The 15,570-nt window shown below is 42.8% G+C and overlaps 8 protein-coding genes across 8 annotated transcripts; 4 read left to right on the top strand and 4 right to left on the bottom strand.

The window, feature by feature from the left end:
- Positions 1 to 1,458: 1,458 nt before the first annotated feature.
- L203_105078 (eukaryotic translation initiation factor 3 subunit I) lies at positions 1,459 to 3,031 on the bottom strand (the record flags this gene model as incomplete). Its single annotated transcript, XM_066214451.1, has 10 exons — positions 1,459 to 1,606; positions 1,656 to 1,780; positions 1,841 to 1,930; positions 1,974 to 2,221; positions 2,275 to 2,309; positions 2,356 to 2,418; positions 2,469 to 2,589; positions 2,732 to 2,911; positions 2,957 to 2,975; positions 3,029 to 3,031. 10 exons carry the CDS (start codon positions 3,029 to 3,031, stop codon positions 1,459 to 1,461), a joined length of 1,032 nt encoding a protein of 343 aa, XP_066070548.1.
- A 238-nt stretch (positions 3,032 to 3,269) lies between these two features.
- L203_105079 (pre-rRNA-processing protein PNO1) lies at positions 3,270 to 4,319 on the bottom strand (the record flags this gene model as incomplete). Its single annotated transcript, XM_066214452.1, has 6 exons — positions 3,270 to 3,325; positions 3,380 to 3,462; positions 3,519 to 3,597; positions 3,643 to 3,742; positions 3,794 to 3,877; positions 3,927 to 4,319. The coding sequence occupies 6 exons, from the start codon at positions 4,317 to 4,319 to the stop codon at positions 3,270 to 3,272; spliced, it is 795 nt and encodes a 264-aa protein (XP_066070549.1).
- Positions 4,320 to 4,568: 249 nt separating this feature from the next.
- L203_105080 (uncharacterized protein) lies at positions 4,569 to 6,486 on the top strand (the record flags this gene model as incomplete). The annotated part of the gene is made up of 5 exons (XM_066214453.1): positions 4,569 to 5,261; positions 5,311 to 5,399; positions 5,449 to 5,481; positions 5,528 to 6,328; positions 6,384 to 6,486. 5 exons carry the CDS (start codon positions 4,569 to 4,571, stop codon positions 6,484 to 6,486), a joined length of 1,719 nt encoding a protein of 572 aa, XP_066070550.1.
- A 613-nt stretch (positions 6,487 to 7,099) lies between these two features.
- L203_105081 (uncharacterized protein) lies at positions 7,100 to 8,504 on the top strand (the record flags this gene model as incomplete). Its single annotated transcript, XM_066214454.1, has 8 exons — positions 7,100 to 7,246; positions 7,303 to 7,437; positions 7,500 to 7,564; positions 7,614 to 7,683; positions 7,739 to 7,813; positions 7,861 to 8,038; positions 8,090 to 8,174; positions 8,228 to 8,504. 8 exons carry the CDS (start codon positions 7,100 to 7,102, stop codon positions 8,502 to 8,504), a joined length of 1,032 nt encoding a protein of 343 aa, XP_066070551.1.
- A 229-nt stretch (positions 8,505 to 8,733) lies between these two features.
- On the top strand, positions 8,734 to 9,770 carry L203_105082 (uncharacterized protein; the record flags this gene model as incomplete). The annotated part of the gene is made up of 2 exons (XM_066214455.1): positions 8,734 to 9,386; positions 9,443 to 9,770. The coding sequence occupies 2 exons, from the start codon at positions 8,734 to 8,736 to the stop codon at positions 9,768 to 9,770; spliced, it is 981 nt and encodes a 326-aa protein (XP_066070552.1).
- A 274-nt stretch (positions 9,771 to 10,044) lies between these two features.
- L203_105083 (uncharacterized protein) lies at positions 10,045 to 11,495 on the bottom strand (the record flags this gene model as incomplete). Its single annotated transcript, XM_066214456.1, has 3 exons — positions 10,045 to 10,738; positions 10,794 to 10,869; positions 10,952 to 11,495. 3 exons carry the CDS (start codon positions 11,493 to 11,495, stop codon positions 10,045 to 10,047), a joined length of 1,314 nt encoding a protein of 437 aa, XP_066070553.1.
- A 314-nt stretch (positions 11,496 to 11,809) lies between these two features.
- On the top strand, positions 11,810 to 13,994 carry L203_105084 (uncharacterized protein; the record flags this gene model as incomplete). The annotated part of the gene is made up of 10 exons (XM_066214457.1): positions 11,810 to 11,891; positions 11,945 to 12,091; positions 12,143 to 12,331; positions 12,381 to 12,448; positions 12,502 to 12,652; positions 12,706 to 12,779; positions 12,828 to 12,995; positions 13,042 to 13,353; positions 13,401 to 13,929; positions 13,975 to 13,994. The coding sequence occupies 10 exons, from the start codon at positions 11,810 to 11,812 to the stop codon at positions 13,992 to 13,994; spliced, it is 1,740 nt and encodes a 579-aa protein (XP_066070554.1).
- Positions 13,995 to 14,048: 54 nt separating this feature from the next.
- Positions 14,049 to 15,282, bottom strand: L203_105085 (uncharacterized protein; the record flags this gene model as incomplete). The annotated part of the gene is made up of 5 exons (XM_066214458.1): positions 14,049 to 14,246; positions 14,300 to 14,422; positions 14,486 to 14,959; positions 15,008 to 15,138; positions 15,201 to 15,282. 5 exons carry the CDS (start codon positions 15,280 to 15,282, stop codon positions 14,049 to 14,051), a joined length of 1,008 nt encoding a protein of 335 aa, XP_066070555.1.
- Positions 15,283 to 15,570: the final 288 nt, after the last annotated feature.

Below are 15,570 nucleotides of genomic sequence, written 5' to 3' on the forward strand. Positions count from 1 at the left end.
TCAAAAATATCATCATGAGGCAGAAGATTTGGCAGTTTTGGTCCTCTCAACTGCCGTGCAAGGCTCACTATTCAATTTGGCTCTGCTTCGCACCCAGGAAGTACTTTCGAAAGTGGATGCCCGTTTGCAGCCCAAAGAGGACATTCTCACCTATCATCCCAGTTTTACGACCATTCTTTAAAAAGAATCCGGCCACAATATATCTTGTGCACTTTGGAAGATGAACAAAACGATTCAGGCGATTTTATCAAAGCTGTTGTTAAACGTGAAAATAATGGTATCATCAGGCTTCCAGACGCCTACTACTAAGCATCACTGCCGGGTTGGTCTTGAGTGGAGCTGGTGCTGCCTAGTACTATTAAGGGTCTTATAGATATTTGCCTTGAAAGTTCCATCTTCAATCTCCATGGCTGGCTTTTATTCTCTGACGACGTTCCCATTCTGGATCAAGAAGTATTTCCTGCTCGAGTTTCAAGACCAGTCGTTGGTCTTCATCATTCACGGACATGATTATATTTTGGAAAGACATGACATTAACGAAATTGGTGATAATGGCCAAGTCTGATATAATTATGTAAAAAATTATGGAAACAAATATGGCAGGCCTATGACTTTGACAATTAATGACAGCAAAAACGTCTCTAACAAAAACTCTAGCATAATCCAGCCTCAATTCTGGGCTTCTCTTGTTATAAAAGTTGGTATACTGAGGTCTAATGCTAAATCAGTTTATGGTTTCACGTATGTTCTGTTGGACCGTGAAAAATATCAAGTTGTAATTTTAATATAATATATACAAAAGAGAAATTAACGATACAAATTAAGAATTAAATTTAGGTCCGCGGAGTATTCTTTGTGACAATAGATCACTTCATTTCGACAAAAAATATGCTGACTCTGGACTTTTTGGATGTGTTTTATGCTTGACTGTAAGTCGATATATTTGCGTGCCGTGCTGACATGTTCATGGATGTTATGACATTCACTTCGAGAATATCACTGGACAGCATTGGCAAACAGGATATTCAGAATGGACCGTTCCAAACAGATGCCCTGTCATGATTGGACTTTCGAAAATGTCAATATTAAGCCTGGGAAAAATGATTACCTAGAAATACATTACACTTGCAACAGCTTTGTTCTTGGTGGAAGAGATGGCTTGAATCTGTGTCATCCCGGCGACTTGAAGATCGAGACAGATAACGGCGGTGCTCTTTGAAGAATGCAGAATTAGTCAGAGTTGGTTAAATGCAATTACCTGTATTGTGAAATGAGATGTGGACATCAAATTTCATTACGCACAGCGCTGCTGTCATTTGCGAGATGTCAGTGCTATCTCCTATAGTACATGTTCTTCCGGCAATGAGTTGCAAACGATTTCTTGTTGGACTACAGTTACAATAATGCATAAAAGCATCTATCTGAACCACTAAACTACCAGATGTCACCTCAACAACCTTAATGTTCGGGTTCGGGTTCAAGATCACCAAAGGGTCGACTACGGAAATAGGATTCATCAAACCAGTGTACACGGACAAAACCATCTTCAGCACCAGAAGCATATGCTCGGCCTTGTGGGTGTACGGCGAGGGTATTGATGGGACCACTAATGAAGAATTAGAGATAAATATTGAGAAGAATCAAAATGTGCGTACAAGTGACCCTTGACTCGACCAATCTCCTCTTCAAATAATTTGTGAAAGAACCTAGACTCGAATTTACCCGCTCGTTGAGAGGTAGTTGTAACATTCATGGCATCCTGACCACCCCCAAGGATGATCTAAAGGTAACCGTCAAAAGGGACCCACCGATTATCAATATGTGAACATAGTGCACTCACATAAGGCCGTTCAGGAACGATGACAGCACTGTTGACCGGGGTTTCCGTGGCAAAAATTTTCATAACTTCAAGAGTTTCGATATCCCACAGCTAACGAGATATGAGCATAATCACAGCGTTTAGAAAAACTTACCTTTGCCGTTTTGTCTTTGCTAGAAGTAATGAAATAGGTTCCGTCCGGACTTAACTGTATGTCGGTAATCATTCCGATATGCTGTCCCTCAACTGCTTGAATCTCTTTTCCAGTCTTGACATCAAATTTTGCAATTCTGCCAGATTCGTGGCCAGTGATAATGAAGTCTGAAAGAGGTGCCCAAATGGCCACGGTAGCACGAGAAACATCATCGGGGAGACGGATTTCAGTGAGAGGGATCGTAGTTTCTGCAAAAAAAACATTAGCAGCTGGCAATTCTCAGGACAAGACATCGACCTGCGTTTTGTAGGTTCTTCTCTGTTGATTGAAAATATTCTGAGAAAGCCGTGAGCGCAAGCTCCAATACAAACTCTAAACATACCTTATCACACTAGGCTGTTTACTTCTTTGCTCGGTGATACTCAAAAACTTGTCATTATCTTCACTATATAAAATTTAGTGCTTTTTTTCGTTTCAAGGCAAAACTCTACAAACTTGAATGCAACTCTCTTCACAGCAGTTAAAAATTCCCACGTATATAAACACTCGCCATTTTTGACCTCCCAAAGTTTCATAGCATTATCGGCGCCACCAGTGATAAGAAACCTTGTTTCGGCTAAAAGACAGTATCAGTTGTCATTTTCTCAATAACAATCCTCCTTTTCAAGCATTCTCATTATCTTTGGCCCATTGATATCTTGTATCAGTTGACTATCACAGGCACTCTCACAATCAATTGCCCCAAAACCTGCGCTCACAATCTACTGCCACTGTCCAAACGGTACCATTGTGCCCAACTCCGCCCTTTATTCCACCATAAGTACCCAGCCTCTCTCCGTTTGAGGTGAACCAAGCATTGACAACGGCATCTTTGGAGCAGGAAAAGAGAAGGTCGCCTTCTGCATTAAAGACAATTTGATTGAGAGATCGTTCGTGTCCTAAGTATACGTTAGTTGAATCTTGAAATTACTAAATAAATGAACCTTGAAGTATAATAGGCTTCTACAATCTTTATGAGCAATCTCCTTCTGAGTCATTTCTGAGATATTGCTCACCATTTTCGTGGACTTTTTATCTGAAGAGAGGAACCAAAATAAAGATCAAAAATCAATTAAACCGTTGTGGCACTCACGGAAATTTACGGCGTTATATCTGTGGTGCAGGAGCTTTTTGTTCAGGAAATGATTTACATTTATCTTCAGTCTCGAAAATGTACATGCATGTCAAAGACAAAAACAAAGAATATAATGTACACGCTCGCTGAGAATCCTAGTAAATAGTACATCGAATCCACATCTAGAATCGTTGCTTCATTCGCGCACCGACAGCCTTGAGGTGGGCATACACTTTGCCTATGAGTTGAATTAGTATGTTGGATGCCATTCTCTTTTAGACAAAGAACGGACCTGGTGGAGAACCAAGGATGAGAGACACAATGGCATCTCGAGCAATCTTAATGTTTTGGACGGAGCCAAGGATATGTATATGACTAATAGGCGAAATCAGTATGAACATAATCCACAAATATTGAAAAGATAAACCTACGTATCAGCCAGAACAATTCGGGTTCGGCTAGCGTTCTCTATAGAAAATTTGACCTTTCCTCCTTCACCAGCTATACGGCCTACAAATATGTCAGTCAGATCGATTTGATGTCACAGTCACATACCGATGGCTCGCGACAAGTGGTCTCCATGCAAAGTCTTGACATCCTTGATTTCAAAAGAGTCCAGATACAAGTCGTCTAATCTTAAAAGTGCCAATGCATCCTAAAGATCCTTCTGTCAATTTGAGCCAAACAATTTGGAAAATGCACCCACGTTCACGTCAAATCCGAGAGCGTAGGCTTTCACAAAATCAGCTCCTTTTTGGATTGCACCAGAGTCTACCGTGTGTCCGGAAGTCTTTGCGCCAGTCAAGTTCTTTTACTGTATGAGGATCCTTCAAACTTACCTTGAGTTCGACGGCTCTTCTCTGAGTGTTCATTCTCACTTGCAGTCCAAGCATCTCGACCATGGGGGTATATAGATTAACCCAGTCCCTCTTGAGGGGCGTCATTCGGTGAGGAGGAATGGGCACTCTTCGAAATTCGTTTTTTAAAACGGCTGATTGAGCAGTATCACTAAGAGGAGCAAATCCCGAAGAGCTTGTAACGGTGGCTTCAGAAGGTCCAGCGTGCGCAGATTCCAGGACGGTAGAGTTAGCTGTGATGAGGATGTCTTGATCATTGTCTACATCCATCGACTGCGGCTCTGGTTTCCTTGCCTTTTGAGAGACGAGCGAGATGGTGGGCTGAGCTTCAAGCTGAGCTTGAAGAGCTTTCTGTCTATGGGACTTGTGAGCCATCTTGATAACGACTTAAGCGTTTGTTGGGCAATACAAGTATGCTTAGCAATAGAAATGCAGAATCAATGAATGTGACATGAAATCTTTTAAAATCTTGAAATCCTTCCCAAGGCACAGTATTACATAATCTAAAAGTATCGTGTGAGACGCGCCGCGTCCGTGATTAATGTGATCGCATTGTGGAAATATCCAATCTTATTATCATCTCACTCTTGTTCTCATTCTCATTTGTATCAGCAATTTCGCGTCATGCCTTCTCAGCGGCATAGCAATTTATCCTCTCATAAGAGACGAAATTCTCATCCCTACATTGCTTCTCAAAGCTCTACTCTGCTCTCCACTCAAACAAGAAAACGTTTGAAAAAAGTGAAATCTTGTCAGCCTGACAGCATTTTCAAACATTCTAAAACCGCCACTGTTCAAACTGAACCTCTTTCACCAGCGTTCTTGTCACATATTGAAAAATCAGACAAGGAGAGGAAAAAGAAGAGAAGGGGCCATAAATCCTGTGAGCTTAAAACGCATATGTATAGCGAGGATGGCATATCAGACCAAATGACCACAAGCACCAATTTCATGGATGACTCACAGATCATGGATGTGAGCTCTGAATTGTTAACCAAGATACCAATCAGCAACACTGCTACTCTCGCTGCTACCGAGTCCAGTATTCATGTTACCTTAGCCAAATGTTCTGAGCGTGACATCAGCAAGGAAAAGGGTCTCAACACAAGAACGAATAGGGAAATTGCGCGGTTTAGAGAAGAAGCCCAAAGACGTGAGGCTGTCCTACAAGAGCTGGCTAGTTCCCGTGAAGAATTACAACGGTTGACATCAATGATTGAATGTGCCAAACAAAGAGAGGACAATTATAAAATTAAAATTGAGACATTGGAGAACTCTTTACAGATAGGGAGCGAGCGCAACAATCAACTTAATGAGGTGGGTGATTCTTTCAAAGTGTGATCTCAATCATGCTGACACCACTAAGATAATACGACGTCAAATTGTAAAGAAGGAAGGCGTGGTAGATGCTGTCACATGTACAGTTTGTCTTGAAGTCTATAAAGATCCTCATCTGTGCGTATTGTAGTAGATGTTGAAATGTCGCAAGTAACACGTCAGGCAGTCTCTCTTGTGGTCATATGGGTTGCCGAGAATGGTACGCTGCGCTATGCCAAGAGCTCTGCTTATACTCCTTACCACAGTCTCCTTCAATGGTTCCGTTCGCCCACAGCTATAAAAAATCCACCTGAAGGATTTGATCCCAGCGTGGACTTTTCGCATTACACAAAGTCTTGTCACGTTTGTCGTGGTATCATCATTAGGCGACCCGTGCGAGCTTTCTTCCTTCGCAATGTATTGGAACCTCTTGGCCTGTATCAAGATAATTCACAAGCTCCTTCTACCGATATCGACCCTTGGGCCATTATGTTCCCTCCCGAGCCAACCGCTTACAAGATATTTGATGATAGCGAAGACGTTTTTCGCTGTCCGATGTGTCTGTCCGAAATCGAATATGGTGTCTGTTCAGGGTGTGATCTCGAGTTCAGTGACAGCGGTAACGAATACTATGATGATGACGAATTTGATCTAGAGGTCGATTTGGCTGTAGAGCGATTGGATGATGAGAACACTCCACCTGAGTCGTCAAACGTTTATTCTCAAAGCAACCGAGTAAATCGTAGCAATCATCGTGAGGAGAATAATGACTCCCTGGTCCTTCAATCCCCAGCTGTTAGACAAGATAGACACTTAAGTCCGGATTCAACTGAGATAATCAATCGATTACACGAAGAGTTGGTCAACATCACCAGAGATGGTCGTCAACTAGATATCGGAACTGAGGATGGATGCTCAGAAGATTGTTATGACGAATACTCGGATGGATACGATGATTCATTCATTGATGATGACGAGGATAACAGGTCTGTAGATAGTTATGAGGACGATCTCAGTCAGGTTAATATTGAACAATCTAACTTTGTCAAGCCAGATGATACTTTTAAGTAAGTTGAGATTTCTCGTCAAAGTTCCAGTATATTCTACTGATTAACTTTGCAGTGCTAATGAATATGAAAGTGAAGAGGATCTCCCTATTCTCGTGAACAGACGAGGTCGTCGTTTAGCTCGCGTGCGTTCCTCAGGTGGATCCGGGGATGAATAATATCAAATATTACTGAATGATCCTGTATAATATCGAAGAACAAAGTACACGAGTGGAAATTTTCACGACCTTTCATGACGTCGATGACAACCACGCAATCACCTTTATCCAATAATATTCATTGTATACGAGGAACTTTCATGTCTAAGCTAGCCGCCAAGGACTTGATCTCATAGAATAACAATGGCTGAGGCCAGCCTATGCAAACGATTACCAATGTATTATTATTATTTTGGTCAGCATGTGGTTAACACTAGACGGAGGTTAACTCATCTGGGAATAGTTGACGGAAAAAGAGTAATACAGCGAGGAAAACAATATCGGATAGCTGATTAATAAAGTGAGGTCAATGGCCGAATCCGAAAAAAACGAGTGATGTCGGATACACGACGTAAATAGCCGACTGTGCCTCTTTTGCATTTTCTAAACATAGTTCTACTTTCCTTATTTTATTTTATCAACAACTTTCCAATTCCGGTAAGGTAGACGCAAGCTTATTTCCTATGGAAGTTATCCGCCTGATTATATAAGATTTGCTCAGATATTCTGCCATCAGAATACTAAAGAAACTGCAATTGTAACACATTTGTATCGATTCCTATTCAAGTTTACAATGCCTACCTCTCAAAACACTCAAATCGTCTTGAATGAGCGCCCAAAGAAAGGGCCCATTACTGATATCACTTTCAAATCCAAGTCTGTTGATCTTGCCGAACCCAAAGACGGAGAAGTCGTCCTTCGGGTCGATTATGCTAGTGTAGTAAGTGTATTCTTGTGTATTATAAATAAATGCGGAATTGACATGGGGAACTGCAGGATCCGACTATGAGAGGGTGGATTGACGAAGCCCGATCTTACCTCCCTCCAGTTCAAGTTGGCGCAGTCATGAGAGCTTCAGGGCTGGGTACTGTTATTGCGTCCAAAGCTGAAGGCTTCAAAGTTGGCGATTTGGTGGGTCTTTAGTTGAGTTCTGGGCCGAATAGTGTACAGGGCTAAACGAAACATATATGTAGGTAATTGGGCTTTTGAACTGGCAAGAGTACTACGTTGGCCCTACTGAAAACCTTCGAATTGTTAAGTGAGTGGATCTGCTCATATCATCTTTGACAGAGACTGAACTCGTCCAGGACTCCAGAAGGTGGTCGAGACATTGATCATCTTGGTCTGTTTGGAATGACAGGGATGACCGCCTATGTGGTGAGTTTTATGCTTTCAGGTTGAGTTGTTGAGCACTGATATGGGTTGATGTCAGGGCTTGTTTGAAATTGGTCAGTTGAAGGACGGCGACCATGTCGTTATCTCAGCAGCTGCCGGCGCCGTGGGCTTGGTACGTGATTTGTGATGACAATGATGATATACTGATGTATCTTCAAGACTGCCACCCAGATTGCTATTGCCCATCCAAACTGCAAGGTGACTGCCATTGCCGGATCCAAGGAGAAATTAGACTACCTGAAGAGGCTTGGGGCGCACAACGTTCTCAATTACAAGGACGCTGACTTTAAAGAACAGTTCCAAAAGGTTGGCTTGATCGATGTCTACTTTGACAATGGTGAGCTGAACATAATACTATTCTGTTTGGGGCTTACAAATGTAAATGCAGTTGGTGGCAAGATTCTTGACATGGCTCTCGCTCAGCTCAGACCGTATGCGAGAATCATTGCTTGTGGTTCCATCTCTCAATACAAGTGCGTGGTCCTGGGTGGAACGTGACGGACTTGACAGTTAACTACTATGTTAGTGCCACGAAACCTGATCCCATCTACAATTACGCCAATGTTATCTCCATGAAGGCCACAATCAGGGGCTTTATCGTGATGGATCATGCCAAGTCTTTCACTGAAGGAGCTGCTTACCTTGCAGACTTGGTGAAAAAGGGAAAGATGAAGGCCCATTACCATGTTGTCGAAGGTTTGGACAGTTGCGTTCAAGCCTTGCGGGAGATGTTTGAAGGAAATAATCTGGGTAAGACAGTTGTCAAAGTATCTAGAGAAGCCAGCAAAGACTGCAAGCTCTGATCAGTGGTACGACCATGTCTCTGTATATTATAGTCATCATTATCGATCACTTGAAGTGTATACTTAATTTAACAAAGAATTGTAATCTTTTAATTCCGATGTTTAATTAGGCATGCAAAGTACCGTTACATTGTTAGGCGCGTGTTGCCACCAAGAGATGCCAACTGTTAGCCATAATATAATCGGTTAAAACTTGCTGTCTCCTTCGTTCAATCTTCTAGGACACATAATGTCTATCCCTACTTCTCCCACATCGCCGCGCTCCAGCGCAACTATATCGTCTTCATCTTCAGAGTCTCCCTCTTCACAACTATTTTCTCAACTGACAACCTCTTCTTCAGCAAACCCAGTGTGCCCCACCATACCACTTTCCTCAGCCACCTTGTTGGCAACGAGATTAGGTCCTGCCATGTCATATTACGGGTCTCAGCTGTCTCCGGCTGAGCAGCAGCAGTTTGAGCAAGAGGAAAAGTTGCGCTCTATGCCAGAAAAGTGTTTTAGCTTTTGCACTCAGACCGAGATGGCAAGACCATTGTGTCGAATGCTATGCCTCCGCAAACGAGCACCAAGTTTTTCTAGAGAAGAGCAGCTAGCAAGGTTACGTCCGCACGCCGCTGTTACGCCAGAGCAAACCCCTTCATCAAACATATTATCCCTGTTATCTTCACCGTTTAAAATCCTCCGTCAAAGACTACAGCCATATTCTCTCATTTATATCCGTGGAAATCCGGATGGCGTTATCGGACGGTACATGGAAGAGTTGGAATGGGATGATGGGTTGTATGATTTTAAAAACGTATCAAGAGGGATTGTCGTCAAACAAGCTTGGAGAAGGAGAGGCGAAGATATGAAGATGGAAAGAATAGAATGGGGAGATCATGGGTATGTTTGAGGCTATTGCCTGGTACAGACAATCTCACAGTAGCTGACCCTATTAGATTCCTTCTTCATGTTCCACTAACATCTCTCTTTTCACCTTTTCTTGCTCTTCCTGACAACCTATCGCGCCTGTTTTCACCATCTCTGAATTTCCTTTCAGCTTATACTACGTCGTTTGCGGACGGTGCCCAGTCTCGGTTTTTAACACGACTAACGGAACAGGTGCAGAAAGGCGGTGCTAGTGAGATGCTAGACAAGGTTGGCGCATTCATGGAAAAAAGGGCGCAGGAAACACGGGAGCGAAGAGAAGAAATGTTGAGGCAAAGAAAAGGGAGCCTGAATCGAGTTAGTGAAGAGGTTGAGAGGAAAGGCGAGGAGAGGCAATGATTCTCGACGAGCATGCTGACTGCGCCACGCAGACAATCTGTCGCTACTGTTGATTTTGCATTCTATGCATATATTCTTTTAATTATGAACCCAATTCACCTTCACAGACTGGCGGCCGGCAACAAGAATGTGAACACAGTATGTAAGCATTTGATGATAGATATAATAGTAGTCAGTACATTGTAATATAGAAGAATGGAGCAACATATGAAGATGATTGTAACAAGCAATGCTAACCCATGGAAGGAAAGAGAGGAGATCATGACAAAATCCATCAGTCCAACGGTTTGAGTAATAACTTGATAGCTATTCTTTTCTCAACAAACGGAGGGGTCGATGAAGTATCATGACTGGATTTACTATTCGGATTTCTAGGGGAAAAGGAACCTTGTTGGGATGTCGATTGTACAACGGTGGCATCTACATGGGGCGGGGTGATTATGACTTTTGTGTCTGGCTCGTTGACCATGCTAGACTTTTGGTATGTTTGGAGTAAAACTGGTCCATTATGACATGTGTCTGAAGAATGGGCCAAACTGATTAACTGTGAAGACCCAGACGGGCAACATGTCTCTGAAGACCGTGTCGTTTCGCTATCGCCCGGAGGTGGCGATATTGGTTGAGATTGAGAATATGCCAATAAAGCAGTTGAATCAGATCCTGTCTGTCCATTTTCCGTGTCTTGGATTTCTCTACATTCTTCTTCCTTGCCTTTACCGTTTGCCACATCGTCGAAATCATCACAGATATGTGCTATCTCACTCAGTATTTCTTCCGGAATGATCACCCTGGAATATCGGCCATCCAAGTATCGCTCGCTCTTCTGATTCTTTATCTCTACTTGTTTCGTTTCGCTCGGCTCACGAAAGATGGGAGCAACAAGTCTCACACCAAACGGAGTGTCCAGCCCGGCGGGGCCAAACTGTTCTAGAAATTGGGCATATGTTTTTTCAATATTAGTTTGTTGGCTATAGAAACCAACAATTAGTTGCTTGCAGTTGCCTTGTGGAGCGGGAGACGCACAGAACAGACGGGAGTCGCTTCCTTTTCAGTCCTTCTCTTTTTATAGGCATCTGAAGCTCTTCTGTTTGTGATCGAACTATACCAGTAATCAACATTCGTTAGTTACCAGCACAATGAAAATGACCAATCAATCTTGGAAAAATTGAATTCAAGCTCACCCCAGTCCCAACGGCTTCTTCTGCTCTGTACAGACAATGGTATTCCATGCTTATCCTGTAAATGCCTTCTTGCAACACTCCTTCCGTTTTTTCCGTCATACGTCTTTCCGCATAGCCTACATGTTATCGATTTCGATGCAGCTTGCTCTTCTTGACTTTTCAACTGGTCATAATATGTCAAGAGAAGTCCGTTTACATCAATGCTCCATCCGCGAGCATTGGGACAAGGTAAAAGACCGTTTGGGCGGCAATCATGGAGCTGCAGAGCAGGTTGAGTTGGGTCCTTGAATTCTGGAAAAAAAATCGGTATAGCATCTTCTCTGGGTAACGGTTCATTTTGCTGGATTTGTGCAAACTGTAAGGGAGTTGTCATTTGGCGGAAAGCTGATGGAAGAGTAGGAAAGCCGAGTGGATCTGAGAATCGACCAACCCGACGTAGAAGTGGCTCTGTGGAGAAGGCCGATGTAGGAGGCTCAGTAAGTGAATATAATTCCTCTTCTCCCTCTTCTCCGATTTGAGTTGTACATGAATCGCTATCAGACATTTTCGCAGAATGACACAAAAGCGATATCAATTGTATGAAGCAAATGAAGACAGAAAATAGTTATAAAGCAGAGTTGAGTGAAAATGATCAATGTTGGGTAAAGTCCAGAATATAGAAAAGGGAATGGGCTCAATAGCCCAAATATTTCTGGGTAAATATTCAAGAATAGTTGCTGAAAGGATTATTATCCCAATTTCTCATATTGAATGGATCAGATAATCTTTGTCCTATCCGACATATCTATCCGCTTTACTTTCTTTCTTTCCTTTTGGCATTTGTATCTAAATTAAGAAGGACACACGGATTTAGCTACTATGGCTGCCCCTCTTTACGTCACTCAGTCCGGTAGGCTATGGCATGCTGGTCTTATCCTCATTTGCACTGTCGGTCTGCCAGGTGCGATACACTCTCTTTCCATACTCATGCCTTTGCTCATTCTAGCTGCATAGCCCGAGGTAAAACGCATATTTCTCGCGCACTGGAAAGATATCTCCGCTGGCTCGGAGTCAAGACTCGAGTTTACTCCATTGGCGATTATAGGCGCAAAGTCCTTGGGGGTGCACATAATGTTCCTCCTGACTATTTTCAGACCAAGAGTATGTCTGTAAAGTTCGTTTGGGCGAATTTACACTGAGAACTCCACTCAGGACCAAGATCAGAAGCAACCAATGCCCTACGGCGGCGTATTAAGACTGAGTTGGAAGATCAGATTCTGGACTTTTACTTTAACCAAGGAGGCCAAGTAGTCATTTATGATGCCAATAACGGGAGCGTCAAGGACAGAAAGATTACTTATTCGAAGTTTGAGGGGAAAGGAGTTCATGTCATCTTCCTTGGTACGTATCGTCTACATATGGTATGAGCTTGTCTCATATCTGAGAGCAGAAAGTCTTTGCGATCAAGAGGATATCATTACAGCCAATATTCGGAGCGTGAAGCTCTCATCTCCCGACGTGAGCTTTCTTCCGGATCTGTCGTAGATATTGGAGTTGCTAAGACAAGGTAGTATGCTGGTTGGGATGCAGACAAAGCTGTAGCAGACTACTGGGAACGTATACGTGACCAAGCTGCCTTTTACGATACAGTGACTGCTGATGAGGGACCTTTTATCAAAGTTATGAATGTGGGAGAAAGAATAGAGGTTAATCGTATAGAAGGTAGGTATTCACTTGTCCCATCTTCCCCAAAACGAATATTAATATTCGGTTAGGATATCTCCAGACTCGATGTTGTTTCTTCCTTATGAATATTCATACACGGCCCAGGACAATTTACTTTGCCCGAGTAAGCATATAAGTTGTCTTGGAAACTTTATCTAACTCCTGTGGACAGTCTGGTCAATCTCTCATCGAACATTCCTACAAAGCCGATTCAGATCTTTCGCCTGCTGGATGGGAGTATGCTGAACGTCTCAAAGCTGCAGTGATAGCTCGTCGAAAGGCCGTTCGAGAAGAGAGGAAGGTTAAGGGCGGAATCCTTGCAGACGAGAATCCTCTGCTCGTGCGTGTTGTCTGTTTCTCGGATTTATGTGTTAATAAAACCGTAGATTTGGACATCTGCTCGTCGTCGTGCCCACCATACCGCATGGCCTTTTGTCCACTCTGGCTACAAAGTAGTTCAAAAACCTATCATGTCAGAGATTAATCCCGGAGTTTGGGATGGTCTCTCCACTCACGAAGCTATGGAGCTGTATCCGGATGAATGGGTAAGATTTCTGGCAGATCCTTATGCTCATAGAGCCCCTCGAGCGGAAAGTTACCACGATTTGAGCGTGAGACTTGAAAGCGTCATTTTCGAGTTGGAAAGGTGTCAGGATGATTTGCTGATCATCAGTCATGCTTCCGTCATTCGGTGCCTTGTATGTCTTTCCTGTTTTCTCTTTGATATCTCGCTGATAAGTCTCAGCTTGCTTACTTGGTCGGTCTTCCACCCAACGAGGTCCCCGCAGTAGAAATTGCCCGAGGTGATCTTGTAGAGATCACGCCGGCATCATATGGTGTGATCTCGCGCGCCTTTCATTTCTGGTCTGGCGAAGGACGTGGAAACGCATATGGCGAAAATTTATATGAAAACTTTGCCGAAGCTACCTCTGGTAAAGGCACTGTGCTTCCTGATTCCGGTGTCAATTTTGCGGCTGATGCAATCAGCATGGAGAAAGAAGCTGTTGAAGAAGAAGGTAGAGAGCGGGAACAAAGAGGGGAGATAGAAAAGGAAGCGGCAGCGCAAACTGTAGGAGGCACAGGACAAGACATCAGACGATCTGGGAAAATGCTGAAGAGATGGGGATCTCAGCAAGGCAGAGGCGGAAGTTTGCCTGGTCTGAGCGAGCTCAATGAAAGCGAAGGTTATGATGCAGGGGCTCAACAGTTGGACGACGGAACAGCCGTATCTGATGGCGAAGGAAAAGATATCGGAGAGTTGAGAGGGAGAACTAGTACGTAATTCTTTTCATCCGTAGAATCATACTGACTTGAAACAGTGAGTCTCTTAGAAATTTGATTATAACGCGTTTTACAAGACATGATGTACATTAGATTGTAAGCCCTCGCTAAATTAAACGTTTGGTAAAACATTTGAGATCCATAGAAGCATGAAGCTGTCGTCCTCTGCAGCCATCTGATTTAATTGCTCGGCCATGTCTCTCGTGAAGAGTTTCTGGGCTACTTCATCTGGTAGAAATTTCCAATGAGGTGAGGGTCCTTCTCGAATCCAGTCAAAATCTTGCACTTGAGTATGTTTACTTTTATAAATCTGTATACGACATCATCAAATCAAAGATCTTTTAATAAAGAGGCTCGACTTACTGGTTTGGATGTGAACAAATGATTAGGATAAGATCCAAATTTCACGTTTTTGCAGTGCTCAATGACAGGAAGAGATGCCACGTCTAAAAGTACAGTGATATCTGATGAAGAATGTGCCCGAAACTACAATTGACAAGCGAAATCAACAACGATCAAATCATACAAACTGAGGAAAGCTCAACATACTTGTTGGCATCCCACAATGATCAGACAGTGAGTAAGACCAGAAAGCATTGCACTGCTGGGCAACACCGGTGCAATTACTATACATTGATCAAGATTCTGAGCATGTAACGCCGTCAGAATACCCCCAGTTTCTGTATTTGAGGAGAAGGATCGAGGTCGAAGGTCTATTACGCATCGAGAAAGTGCAAACAGAGATAATGTATAAGAACCGGTAGCTGGTGGAAGATTAGGGCGAATGAGGGTATCAGTTAAAGATGATATTGTGTGAGAATTAAGAATATCTGATGGAGGTACTATTGTTAAAGTATCTTCTGCTGATCCATTTGTTTCGTCTGCAGTATCAGCCTGAGCGGTTGTCGATAAATCTTTTGTTACAGAAATGGGAGAAATTCGGGGTTTTGAGAAAGCAAATTGGCTTCGTGGTTTATTTTGAGTTCTTAATTTTGATAGTTTGGTCTCCATATCAGTGATTTGCTTCTTCCATTAGTTACGCGTGTCAGTCAATATAATAATAAGACGTACATCAGCATACCGTCCTCGGTCATAATTTGGCAGACTCTGTCCATAAGAGTCCACAAAAGATCTAAGCCCAGCAATGCGCTTGGAAGCTTCGGATAGTTGCGGATCAGTGCCTTCTAGGATTTGAAAAATTTCTGTTGGCACCTCAGAAGATGTACAGCCTGACAATTTCTATTTTGTGGTAGGATAGACGAACCTTGTTTCTTGATTTGAAAGGTTGTATGAAGCTCTGCCAATTGAGACGTAGACACTATTCCTCCTCGTCGAACGACATCCATATCGCCTTTAATTCAACGGATGAACAAGATGCTTGTTTGATAACTGTCTGAGTAATAAAACATAATATTCATAGAAATGGAAGAAATGCTGGTGAAACTAGATTACTCTTGTCTCAAAAGTGGAGGCGCATAAAAAAATCGGTCATAACCAATGTCTGACAATTATTCATGTCTTCATTACTTACAATATTGTTTATTTGGCAACAGATCATGAATGGTAATGGATAACGTGGGCACAACGCGAAGTAGTCCAAGAGAGCATTCCTCTCCATATACTACTTTTGAACC

The sequence above is a fragment of the Cryptococcus depauperatus genome, chromosome 6 (assembly GCF_001720195.1).
Source record: "Cryptococcus depauperatus CBS 7841 chromosome 6, complete sequence".
NCBI lineage: Eukaryota > Fungi > Basidiomycota > Tremellomycetes > Tremellales > Cryptococcaceae > Cryptococcus > Cryptococcus depauperatus.